The following is a 13,070-nucleotide window of genomic DNA, read 5'->3' as shown; positions in this document are numbered from 1 at the left end:
AAAATAATGAAATTAAAATATTAGATTGAGCAATGTCGGAGTCGCATTGACTAAAATACAATAGAATAGAATACAGTATTGTATGTACATTTGAGATGAGTAATGCAGTATGTAAACATTATTTAAACATTATTAAAGTGACTAGTGTTCCATTATTAAAGTGTCTATGTACAGTACCAGTAAAAAGTTTGGACACACCTACACATTCAAGGGTTTTTCTTTCTTTTTATAATTTTCTGCATTGTAGAATAATAGTGAAGACATCAAAACTATGAAATAACACATATGGAATCATTTAGTAACCAAAAAAGTGTTAAATAAATCAAAATATATTTTGTATTTGAGATTCTTCAAAGTAGCCACTCGTTGCCTTGATGACAGGTTTGCACACTCTTGGCATTCTCTCAACCAGGCTTCATGAGGTAGTCACCTGGAATGCATTGGTCACCCATGGTTTGCCAGGTCTGTGATATGATATTGTATGTAAAATACAATTAGCACTCATCCATATATTTATATGTATATATTCTTATTCCAGCCCTTTACTTAGATGTGTGTGTATTAGGTAGTTGTTGTGGAATTGTTAGATTACTTAGATTGATATTAGATATTACTGCACTGTCGGAACTAGAAGCACAAGCATTTCGCTACACTCGCAATAACATCTGCTAACCATGTGTATGTGACCAATACAATTTGATTTGGAAGCATTGGCGAAAATAAGTATTGATATTGTGTCATATAATAGCACTCACAGCTTTCCAAGAAAACAACATCTGAGACATTTATGTTCTGTTTACATATATTTAGAGCGTATTTATACAGAAAATGTGTATACAATATTTTAATAGTCAATATTTTAGGTTGACTATAATTCCACTATGCAATTTCTGATAATTACATGCCATTTATTTTCCTGTAAAAGACAGAAATGCAGCACCTATGCCTCTACTGTTATTCATTCAAATTAGACTGGTTTTGGATGACCAAGATGGCTGCCATTTTTTACCCCTTACGGAACTTTGAGGATTTAAGACAACTACGCCCCTGGCTTTGGTGCATTTGAGATAACTCGGAAACTGGTTGTAGAAAGATGATGCCGCGTTGTGTGCTAATCGGAACTAGAAAACTCTGACATTTCTGACTTGAATTTTTTTGAAGAATTATGAGCTCCGAGTTGCCCACTTAAAAGTACCAGAATCAACCAATAGGAAGAAGTTCTACGCAAATAATCTACGTTCAATTTTAACTCTGAGGTTCCGAGATTCCGACTTCGGGAACGTACCATATGTCTATTGCCGCGTTTACTTTCTATCAGAAACTCGGAACCTCCGAGTTCAAATAAATGTAAATTATTTGCATAGCCCGTTCTGTTGGTTGATTTTGTACCTTCTCAAGTGATCATATTTCTACAGCGAGTTAGCAAATTGGACATTTCCTAGTTTATAGGTCCGACTATCACGTGAACGCGGCACATGGTTATACGACGCGTTAGCAAGTCCGTAAATGTCAGTTTCTTAGGGTGTGTTCGTAAATTCAATCTGGAGTGCCAGTGTGCTCTGCTCGTTCGTAAATTCAGAGCATTGTCAGATGGTCCGTTTGTAAATTCAGAGCACACACTGGACGCTCTGGCCAAGGAGTTGGGTTGATCCGAGCGTAAAGACCTCACGGCAGTCAAGCACCCAAGCTAACTGGCTGACGTTGGCTAGCTTGCTACCTACTTCCAGACACAAATAAGAGAACGCCTCACTCTGACCATTTTACTCGCCCTAGCAGAGCTGGTAAAAGCTGTGTTCATGTTATCCAGAGCGTTGGTGACTGAAACTGTGCTGCAGGCAACAATTTAATTATGCTTCTTTGCCGACGTTTACTGACACCGGCCATATTCAACGGGTATTGAGCTTTAGTAGATTCATCAGCTATTCTGCGCTCGTGCACACTCTGACGAGAATGCTCTGAAATCGTAGTAGATAACCAGAGTGAATTTACGAACGCACTCTTCGTTCCGACTCGAAATTGAACGTAGTCTCGTGTTGTGAAATCACGTTTCCACCTCCCGCGAGGTTCTGCGGCACCAGTTTCCTGTAGTTATTTTGTCAATGGCGGACAGTCAACGTAACGGACGGGGATTATCAACACTGTAACCCGGGAAAAGACAACCTGAAAGGCGGGTGGCTAATTATTAATAGAAGCCTTAAACCAAACTCTCCAATACTGAGGCTTTGATAACAGGCGACAGACCTCTGGAAATAAGTTATATGGTTGATGCTAACAAGCTAGCTGGCTAAAATCTGACAGTAGCCTAGCTACATTAGCAGCGGCCTGGGGTTTTGCAAAAGTTGGATTTTCTGACCATCAACAAATTAGGTAGCTAGCTAGCTAGCTAGCATCACTAGCCATGGACATCTAGATCGGAGCGTCACCCGTACCGGTATGTGGCCACGATTGGCGTCTTTTTGAAGTTGTGCAAAATTGCCTTTAAACTAAGTCCCAAACTAACTTTAGCCTTATAGCTAGCTACAAAGTTAGCTATTTAGCTAATGTCTATTACCCACAGAAGAACAATCATACTGAAGATAGTTTTATTAATATACATAGATACTAGTAGTAGCTAGCTAGTTTTCAATACAATGTGTGGTGTAAATCCCCCGTCGGCAAATCCTTAGTTACCTAGGTAACTAACGTTAGCTAGCTAACAATTTGACCTAACTAGTTAAATACTGTAGCTAGCTTCACTGCGGAGTCAGCTTTTCTTGATTGATTCAGTCTCTCATCTAGACATTGAGACAACTAGCTAACGTTAGCTACTTGCAAGTGACCGATGTTGTGCTTCAATGTGGACAACTGGACAGTCATGTTTATGTGAATAATTCTATACAAAATGCAGCCTAAGTTGATTTAACTTTTATGTTGGCAGCCTAATAGTTTTTCTATTAGAGACAGGTAGCTAGCTAGAATAACACACCATTTAAGGAAACGATTTATTGCAGATTTATATTAGTAATGATGAATAATGGCTTTTCAAACGTAAAAACACAAACTGTAGCTAACGTTGTGTGCCCAGTTATTACACTTTTATTACAAAGTTGCTGCATTTAAAGTATTTGCATTGATTGTGTGCAGCCCTATGGGAGTCCTAATCACGATCGGATGTGATACAGTCTGGATTCGAATCAGGGACTGTAGTGACGCCTCTTGCACAGAGATGCAGTGCTTTAGACCGCTGTGCCACTCGGGAGCCAAATACATAAACCTTGTTAGTTTTTTGCTGTAGGTTTGATTTTAAATGGTAGTGCAACCTCTCTTGAGTTAGCAGTCTGTCATGAAAATCCATTTCCTAGACAACCATATATATGTATAATTCTTCCTGTTTTGACCCACTGCACATAGAGGTGCTTGTCCCAGTCACTTGGATTATCTGCCTGCCACTATCTTTAATGTTGTGTTTGGCTTCAGTGTTTCTGCTGAGGCAGTTTGTATTCTGTGTACTCTGTTTTCCGAGGTAGATGGCAGCATAAAAGTACTGCTGCTGACATTCCATTCATTTTTCTCATTTACAGCTACTCAGTAAACTGTATTTATTGATCAGATGATTGTCTTGGTGAAGTGTTATCAAGTATATTTCCTTACTTCATTACTGTCTTCTACTATTCCAATTGAAGGTGTGATGTGGAGCTCCAAGCGGAGTGAGCCACACCTGATTCCCCCGGTGCAGCCTACTGGGCAGGACAACGGAAGAGGTCAGCTTCTTAATGTCTCTTATGCTATTATTATCCTTTTTATATCAGTGCAACATCCTACTGTCTGGCACACTGAAGTAATAAGGACTTGGGATACCCCTCCATGTCACCTCAAATGTGTCTATCACAGCAGGTTGGTGTTAGCTTAATTGGGGAGAATGGGCTCATTTTAATGACTGGAGTTGAATGGGATCAAATTCATCAAACACATGTATTCCAGGTGTTTGATGCTGTTCCATTTGTTCTGTTCTGGACATTATTATGATCCGTCCTCCCCTCAGCAGCCTTCTGTGGTGTCTATGGGGCTGCAAAGACGTTGTTTACCTTTTTGTGTTGCCTTTTTTCTTTAGCCCCATGTTTCTTTTCACTGAAATGCCTTTCTCCACTCAGAGCTGTCAGCTGCATGGACAAGTCTGAATCAGACCAAAGCTGCTGTAAGTAAACCAATATTTACATTGTCTGATTTTACTGTTTCTCTCTGAGGGGAGACACCCTTAATGTAATGACTCAAGGCCTGTGGTATTTGTGATGTCTGTCTGGACTCTGAAGTGAGTTTTTGTTCTACATTGTGTATCTGAGGCAGGCACTCTTGTTTTCCTTGCAGTTGCGGCACATTGAGAACCGCCTGGAGGCAGCTCCTGGCTCTGGGGTTCTACTGGAATCCATCATGGATACAAAGAAAAGCTCTGGGGGCGCCACAAGGAAAGTCAGCCGCAGGGGTGAGGCACCCAATGGGATAGCTAATCCTTGGAAGCCATGGTTACTATTTATAGAACAATGTTCTCCCTCGAACTGGACTTGGCAGCAGCAGCAGGCATCATCATTACTTTGCAGATACAAGTGTAATTAATTTTGCATTGCAAGGTTAGTTTGCAGGGATCTAACCCTATCTCTCCTTAATCAGATGGGCGGCGCACAGAGGACTGCTCTCAGACAGGTGGAACCTCCAAGTCCAACCCAAGAAGTCGTCGCAGCCCAGACAAGAGCTCCCGCAGCCCCCTGAGGAACACCACACAGGACAGCAATGTCCGTAGGAACAACTGTGTGGAGTTCAAGGAGCCTCTGGCTTCCTATAGGTATGCATTGTTAAAACACTCCGATTTTTATGAGATGTTTTTTTTTTTAAAGTCAGAAGTGCATTTCCACCGTATTTACTCATGTTTGCTGTGACTGAGTGGAGGTTGTGCTATGATACAGGACAAAAGGTTGTTTTTCAGTCCCTGTCTGTAATCCTATAAGGCCTGCTGTCAGAGGATGGTTGTTAAGTGGCTACTTTAAAATAGTCATTTTATACTAATAACCGCCACATCTACATGTGTAAGTCTTTGCACATAAAAAGATGCCATTCAAAGCCATATGATCTTGACACCTCCCACTCGAGTAGCTTGTTTTCTGAGGTTTTTGTAAATAGCAACTAGCCAATTTGTTTCTGCTCTAATCATCCTGCTCCCCCCAGGGAAGCGACTCCACCACCCCTGACCTCCTTCCAGCTGGAGGCCCACAGTCTCCAGTCCGAGGTGGCTAACCCCCCTCCCCCGGACTCCCGTCTCAGCCAGCTGGTCTACCAGAGCGACACCCGAGACCAGCAAACCCGCCAAGACCTGGACAGCACACACTCGTCTGCTCTGGACAGCACCGTGGTGCGCTACCTCAACGACCGGCCCGCGCTGGACGCCTTGCGTCCCCCAAGCCACGCTACTGCAGCCAGAGACCCTCACAGGGAGGAGGGCCCGGAGGACAGGCCCAAAGCACGCACCCTGGAGTGCCCGGCACCACCCTCAGCAGAGAACTCTTCGTCCTCCAGTCCTGGCTCAGCCTCCCAGCGGCTGGAAAACTTAAGGCGAAGGCAGCCGGATGACAAGCTGGAGAAGCTGAAGGAGCGGATCCGCAGGCAGAGAGAGCACCTGGAGGAGGCTGCAGAGAGAGATGGGTTGCTGGGGTACCTGGATCAGACAGTGGGCATCGCTGGAGCTGTGGAGAAAACCACCGCACCCACGGCTAAAGTGCGCAAAGTGGCAGCCGCACCTCCGGCACCTGTATACAAAGGTAAGGTCCACTGGAAAGATGCAGTTACACTGGATGTAAAAATAGCATTACAAAATGCCTTCAAACCAAATCTTATGTAACCCAATCCCATATCAGGTTTCAGCAGTAGTGAGACAAAGATCCGCACTCCTGATGGGAAAGTGTGGCGAGAGGAGGAGTTCCACAACCTGAGCAGTGAGATCTACAGAGACCTGTCTCGCCAGCTCTCAGGTGGGCACCGAGCAGTAGATGTCAGATCACAGAACACACACTATTATATGCTACATAATAATCCCTGTAGTACAGAGTTGTATGTTGTGACTCAATGCACTTTTGAGATGAACTGCCAACTCATCGACGTTCAATAGAGTCGATGGGCTGTTGAGATCAAATGGCATCAAATGGACAGTGTAGTTGGTTGTCCTGTTTCATAATAGGCTATAAATGTATCTGACAGTCCTGTTTCAAGCTCCTTTGCATAAATGCTGCTCTGCTTTTTCAAACTGCCCTGGAGATTAGATGGCATTAGATACACACCAGTACCTTCAGGAGGACTGAGACCTATTTGACCTATCCCAATCAACTGTTTCCTTTAAGAAATAATGTTACTGTCCTTTTTGATACGAGGATAATGCTGAGATAGAAATACCACCAAAGAAATCTGAGTGTTCTCTTTTTTAAATTTAGGAAAACTTGATGACTGCGCTGAGGTTTTCACTGCAGCAGACTTTTCTTGCATTTTGCCACAACTGCAGCACGGCTCATTTCCCATAGTTTTGTATGACTACTTGAAGATTTTTCTTCTCTCAAAGTCTCTTTTCTTTGTCCTCTCTGGCTCTCTGCTGATTCCTGGGCTTCCACCCAAGTGTAGGAGCCAAAGCGCTCAGCTTCTTCATTTACACTGACACAGTCCACCAGCTTCCTATTCAATAGCTTTGTTTTGCATTCAGATTTTTTTGTTGGGCTGCTTTTTGTAATTTGATAGTTCTGTTCATTTCCACTCTGTGGTGCTCAGACTGTCATGTCATCTCCTTTCTCCCCATTTTAGACAGTACCAAGCCCCAGCAGCGGCCCACAGAGAAGGCTAAGGAGAGGAAACCGTCCAAGCCTGTGAGGAAAGTCCATAAATCAGCTCCTGTTCCTGACCCAAAGACCAAGCCAGGTTGGATCTTTTTCCTCTTTCTTTCTTTCCCCTCCAGTAGTACTTACTCATCCTGGGTCTATGAATTCAATAGAAGATGTCAAACTTACTTCAATATTGTGTGTAGGTTAGGTGATAATACTCATTAATAATCATTGTGAAGTCAAGGGGTCTTTCACAAAGGGGAATCCCCCTCAGTAGGAGACTACAAATCACATTTATTTTGGTTCATCAGTTACTGTGCAGTATGCACACTGAACCAGAGCAGGCGTATCACAGTGAATACATTTGGCAGGCCCGTACCACAGAAGGCCTCTCTTAACTGTGTGCTAGTCAACAGGCCCCTCTGTTTGTGTGGGAGTGCCAGCATTTAGTCTCTTATCTTCAAAGATATGTCCAGAATGTATCGCATGCTGATTGCAAGCAAGCAGCGGCTTAGAGGCACACTATCTGGAATGCAGATGCTCGCCATACCAGCTCTCACAGCTGAGAACAGACACCCTTTAACAGGGCCCATACCACTCTCACAGCTGAGAACAGACACCCTTTAACAGGGCCCATACCAGTCTCTCAATTTCATTTAAGGGCCTTTATTGGCATGGGACACTTATGTTTACATTGCCAAAGATAGTGAAATAGATAATAAACAAAAGTTAAATAAAAAATGTACAGTTAACATTACACTCACAAAAGTTCCAAAAGAAAAGACATTTCAAATGTCATTAAGTCTATATACAGTATTGTAATGTACAAAAGGGAAAATAAACAAACATCTCTCTCTCCTTCCCAGTGCAGTGGAAAGTGAGATGAATGTGGTATAACCTAGTCTTATCCTGTCACCCAGCTATCCTCCCCTTCTACCCTGCTGCTGGCCTCTGCTCCCAGTCCGCTCACTAAAAATAGCCCTCTGAAATCTGTGATCAAGTTCCTTTACAAAACAGAAACAGCTGCTGGTCTAAGTTTTCTAAGTTGATGTCAGATGGTGCATAATTGAGCCAAACTCATTAAATTAGATGATGCCGCTCTAAAATAATTAATCTCCAAAGACATTCAAAGTAGAGAGAGAAATCATGTTTTTGTCTTTCTTTTGGGGACATGAAGATCCTTGCACTTCAAAGGGTTTTATGTGATTCATTTAAGTTGTACATCTTGGCCGTCTGAGAAACCATCCTAACGTAAGTCATTACTGCAGAACTCAACACTGATTATGACCTTCTGTGTGTTTTCTTTCCATCTTCACTGTTGCTGCAGCGATCAGCACCACGTCATGGCGCGAGGGCCAGAAGATGGTGAAGATGGTACTGGGTCCCGCTCCACGTCTGCCTCGAGAGCAAAGGCCAGAGCCCACAGACAGACTGGCCAGGACAGGTGGGATTTGAGACCTGCATTACTACCCTCACTCTGCTCTGCTTGGCCTCCCCCCCCCCTCTCCTCCACCCCCTCTTCGTTCCACCTCGCCTACACCCCTCACCCATCTCGCTCATCCCCCTCCACTACATTTACAGGCAAATCAAATCTAACTTTATTTGTCAGCACTATGAAAACCAGACAGCAGTTGGTGGTCTGGCAAAACAAAAAATGTGTGACAAAGCAATCGTGTTAGTAGTGGATATTGTTACAGTATATGTGGTGTTCATGTTTTTTCGTGTTGATTTCATGTTAAAAGGCATACAGTGCCCTGCGACAGACAGTCGACATGGCTAAAGAAATATCAATAAATAAAGGGGTTGTCGTCTCTTCCAGCACACAGGCACATTAGCAAACATTGGCTGTCAGTGACCGGAATTAATTACGATTGACTCGCCGTTTCTGACTGACTGCACAATTCAGCACGGTCTGGTTTCCAGTGGTTGTCCCTGTCAGCACAGTCTGGTTTCCAGTGGTTGTCCCTGTCAGCACAGTCTGGTTTCCAGTGGTTGTCCCTGTGCTAGACTCAAATACACACGGGGGAATTGGAGTGAGGCATAAAGGGTACTGCCACTATTCTAAGACAATAACAGATCAGCCAGGTCTGAGTTCACATAACATATCATACAGCTAATGCATCTAGCCATGTCTACTTCTTATCCGTGTTCATAAACATTAACTAGTCACAAGTTGCTACTACTAGAATTGGGATAATTTGCTAAAATCTTTTGACTTGAGGACTACAATAAAAACAGTTGCTAAATGGAATCAGAGTTGAATCTAAAGGATTTCAGCCTTGGCATTCTAAACATTCTCATTTTGTAAGCTAGCTAATGTTAGCATAACAAACTAGCTACTTCTGTGCAAATTAAGTGTTTGTTGTTATTTAAAGAAACACCTGTGAAAGTGTTTATGGTTGAACTTTGAAGTTTTCCTTATAAAACGTATTGCTCAAAACTTTAAGAAAAAATGGAGATGTGATTAAAGGCCTAAAAAACAAAACAATGCTGTTAAAAATGTTAACTTTGACAGCCCTAATGGCGACCAATATTTCCCACCTAATCATGCACTCAAAACATTTTCCTTTCCATTAACAATAATATCAGTCACCAATCAGTACCCTTTGTGTCTTCACAAATCTTTTCCAGGACCCCTTCCCCGGTCAAATTCAGACCACCGTCCAGAGCTGAAGCATCGGTCCAGACCCAGCAGCCGAGACAGGACCACCCATCCCAACCTTCAGTCTGCAGGCCCAGCCAAGGACAGGGCCCCCAACACAGACGACCTCTCTGCAGATATCCGGGGCATCCTGGATGACCTGCAGCTGAAGAGTAGAGCAGAGGAGCGAGGTCCAGCGGATCCCAGGAGAGGTTCAGAGTCCAGGGCCAGAACCACAGCATGGACGACTGGTGGCTCCTCCTTATGGGGCTCCCGAAGTGCCAGCCCTGCCAAGCGCAACAAGCCGGAGCCCTCAGAACCAGCGCCCAGGAAGAGGCACTACGACTCCGACTCAGTGCGCCAGTACATCGCCCGGCAACAGGAGGAGCGCAAGAGACGTCAGGTGGAGGAGCGGAGGGCCCAGAGGGAGGAGGCGGAGAGGAAGAGCCAACGTCTGCAGGAGCTGTACAGGAAGCAGAGAGAGGGGCTAGCCAATAAGGGCCCTGCACTACCGGAAAGCCCAGTACAGAAACGCCTGCAGGAGACCTACACCAAACTACTTCTGGAACAGGCTCAGCTAGGAGACGAACCTCTGCCTTCCCAGACACAGCCAGCATCTGCCACAGTCATTTACCAGGTAAAGGCATCTTTAGTTGTAATTGGGATGAAGCCCTCACCGCCCCCTTACTCGCATGGCATGCTTTAGTGAAAATGGGTATGGCAGGGCCGGTGTGTCAAATGCAATTCATAGCTGCTCTTGTTATGTAAAGGGACCAATATGTGAAATAGTAACATGTAGAATTACCCTCAGTTTAACTCCTCAAGTTGCCTGTAGGAAATGACACCTCTCATGTGGTGAGTGAAACTAGCTATGAGTTATTTGTGGTGTGTTCCCGTATAGCAGAAGTCCCTGTACCAGCCATCCGGGGAGTCGGACAAGGAGAACAAGAGACAGGAGAGACCCCAGAGTGCCTCCTCCAGCAGTGACCTGTCTCTTTCTGAGCCCCCGCCCCCTCCACTCTCAAGGTCATTATATATGTAACCTTTTCCACTAGCACTGGCTAGTGTAGAGGCCCAAAACAAAGCACAGAACCATAGTACTTCCTCATAGCGAAGCAACAGAGCCAATAAGGAATTGTTTGTTTCTAAACTGTCTGTTTCCATGGGCACTCCTAGCAGCATTTCAAAACATGGTGGCGTATGCTCGGTTAACCTTAAAACAGGGAATTTCCAGTGCTATTTTAGATTCAACAGTTACATCAGATGACTCTCTGTGTAAATGTATGTCTGGTCCTTGTGTGGGGTAAACATTACGGTATGTAATCTGCATAATGTTCATACGCTCTTGAGTTGCTATGCAGTTCTTGGAATTTTGTTGACTTGATCCTCGGCCCTGAACATGTTTGCTTGTATAGTGAACACACAGGTTGTTCTCAGAAGCTCATGGGTTAGACTGTACAAACCACATATTTTAATGGCTGCATGCATATTTAGATGTCTTAAATTCTTGTAAACCTTTGACATAGCCTATAGAGAGTATTGCTGAGTACTAAAATTCATTGAGTCCATATACTAAAGGACTTTGAGTCCATAAAACAATATTTCCAGTGTTTCCAAGCCCTTTTTTTCAATACACTTTTAAAAAGTGTAGTGTATTTGAATACTAATCCTCCGCTCTCTTCTTCCTGTAGGAATGAGTTGGGCTTGGGAGTTCCATCGTGGCTGCAGCCAGACCGCCTGAGTTCTGCAGTCAGACCCTCCACCGCTCTGGCTCCACCCACAGACCAGCTCTTCTCTCCACTCTTAGGCCCGGAAACAGCAGCGAGCTCTGGTGGGAGGGGAACCAACCCCCCAGCAAGGCCCCAGCACTCCACTCTCAATGGAGCTGGCAACAAGACCAAGATGAACCGCATTGAGGCCCTGAAAGCCACCGCTGCGTCCCTGTCCACTCGCATAGAGAGTGAAGCGAGGAAACTGGCTGGCGCAGGGATCAACTATAGCTGTGCATGGGACATGGACGTGACTGGTCTGACCCCTCCGGATGATGGCCACTGGGCCAAGCCTGTGAGCCCACCGGTCAGAGAGAGAGCTGATGCTGCTGACGAGCTGTCCATGAGGATCCAGAGGCTGCTGAGTGCTGGCCAGAGCACATACAACGGAGCACTCCCAGGGGTGGGCAACCTGCACAGCTTCAGAGAGCAGAGAGAAAGGACCTCTGCTCCAGGCAGCAGGCCCCAGACCGCCCCAGGCCTCGGCTCCCATAAGGAGCCAGAGAAGGAGAAGGGAGGGAAGACCATCACCCATGACTCCAGTGGTGAGTCCATCAGTGAGGGCCCCCTGCTGAGCGAATGCAGCCTGTCGGAGGGCGACGGGAGCCCCCTCACCAACATAAAGGGGGTCCCAAAACCGGCAGAGCGTCTTGGGGCTCTGGACTTCTGTGCAGGCCAGCGGGAGGGCTTCCAGCCCATCTCTCACTTCCAGAGAGAGGCAGAGAAGTACCCGGGGCTCAGCCCCCTCTCTCAGCAACGGGACAGCAGCCGTGGCCCATGGGAGGAACTGGCCAAGGGAAGCCCTCATAGTGTCATCAACATCTTCACCAAGAACCACCTGCTCAGCCACACCAAAGGTTAGCCAACACATTTACACACCCAACCGTATCCTTTGTGTTTTGAATGAAGAATGAACTTTTAAACAATAATCTGTTCCTCTGGCTTCTCCCTGCAGTTGGAGGAGAGGAGCGAGCAGACCGGCGTTCCCCTCCTGTGCATTGTGGCCTGTCTGCAGCCAGTTTAGTGGATGGGGCACCAATGTATGAGGATGACTTTGTGTCATCCCGTAGCAGCGGCAGCAGCAGCCAATATAAGAAAAGATACAACGGACGCAGGTAAGGAGGGTTTCTACCACTGTCACGTGACAGGGTGCTGCTATCTGAATACTGCTCTCATGCAATAAAAACATCATTTTGAAAAAACTGTAAAAATGACAGGATTAACCACAAGGTGGCACTCATGTCACATGGCTGACAGAGAAGCCTGGCAAGGAGTTTTGAAGTTGTCTTAGTAGTCTTTTTGTGGTTGTTAGATGCACATGATGTAGGACTTGAACCATCTTTTCTCAACGTCTCATTGCAGTGTCACGAGTGGGAACAGTCACTATGATGAGTTGATGAGTCGCAGGTCCCCTTATGACGCCAGGACTGTAGTAGACCTGCCATCCCATCACTCCGCAGGCTCCACACCAGTATCTTCACCTCACTCAAAGGGCTCTGTGAAAAGGGGTGAGATTTTAACCATAAAATAACCACTTTCCCTGAAATTATGCTATCAAGTGACCATTTCTTACCAGTGAAAGTGTCTCTGCTCTAAAGAGAGTTTCTCCCCTTTTCTTTAGGCTCTGCTTCAGACAAGAGTGATGCCACTCTGGTGGAGGAGCAGAGGAGTCCCTGCTACCCGGGCTTGGAGGCCCTGACTAGAGACTCCAGATGGGGAGGGTCAGTTTCTGAGAGAAGCTCTGTCCACAACCTGGTGAAGAGCGCCTACTCTGACTGTACACTAGGTGGCGCATCGGGCGACACACTCCACAGGTAAGTGGCCTCAGCC

At 45.4% G+C, this 13,070-nt stretch overlaps 1 protein-coding gene across 4 annotated transcripts in view; it reads left to right on the top strand.

The window, feature by feature from the left end:
- Positions 1-1,904: 1,904 nt before the first annotated feature.
- The window catches only part of cep350 (centrosomal protein 350), a 36,425-nt gene continuing 25,259 nt past the window's right edge, over positions 1,905-13,070 (top strand). For 2 of the 4 annotated variants that reach the window (XM_031785975.1, XM_031785973.1), the window contains exons 1-15: positions 1,905-2,431; positions 3,663-3,740; positions 4,131-4,174; positions 4,345-4,459; positions 4,645-4,816; positions 5,197-5,786; positions 5,883-5,996; positions 6,814-6,927; positions 8,158-8,274; positions 9,462-10,108; positions 10,373-10,497; positions 11,163-12,097; positions 12,196-12,355; positions 12,603-12,748; positions 12,862-13,054. In XM_031785975.1, coding sequence (XP_031641835.1) covers positions 3,668-3,740; positions 4,131-4,174; positions 4,345-4,459; positions 4,645-4,816; positions 5,197-5,786; positions 5,883-5,996; positions 6,814-6,927; positions 8,158-8,274; positions 9,462-10,108; positions 10,373-10,497; positions 11,163-12,097; positions 12,196-12,355; positions 12,603-12,748; positions 12,862-13,054 — 3,545 coding nt within the window. In that variant the 5' untranslated portion in view covers positions 1,905-2,431; positions 3,663-3,667. The remainder of the gene's footprint in view (positions 2,432-3,662; positions 3,741-4,130; positions 4,175-4,344; positions 4,460-4,644; positions 4,817-5,196; positions 5,787-5,882; positions 5,997-6,813; positions 6,928-8,157; positions 8,275-9,461; positions 10,109-10,372; positions 10,498-11,162; positions 12,098-12,195; positions 12,356-12,602; positions 12,749-12,861; positions 13,055-13,070) is intronic. The other 2 variants (XM_031785974.1, XM_020499149.2) reach the window with 2 other exon arrangements.

Source organism: Oncorhynchus kisutch, linkage group LG13 (assembly GCF_002021735.2).
Source record: "Oncorhynchus kisutch isolate 150728-3 linkage group LG13, Okis_V2, whole genome shotgun sequence".
Classification (NCBI taxonomy): Eukaryota; Metazoa; Chordata; class Actinopteri; order Salmoniformes; family Salmonidae; genus Oncorhynchus; species Oncorhynchus kisutch.
This window is presented reverse-complemented; position numbering and strand designations above follow the sequence as displayed.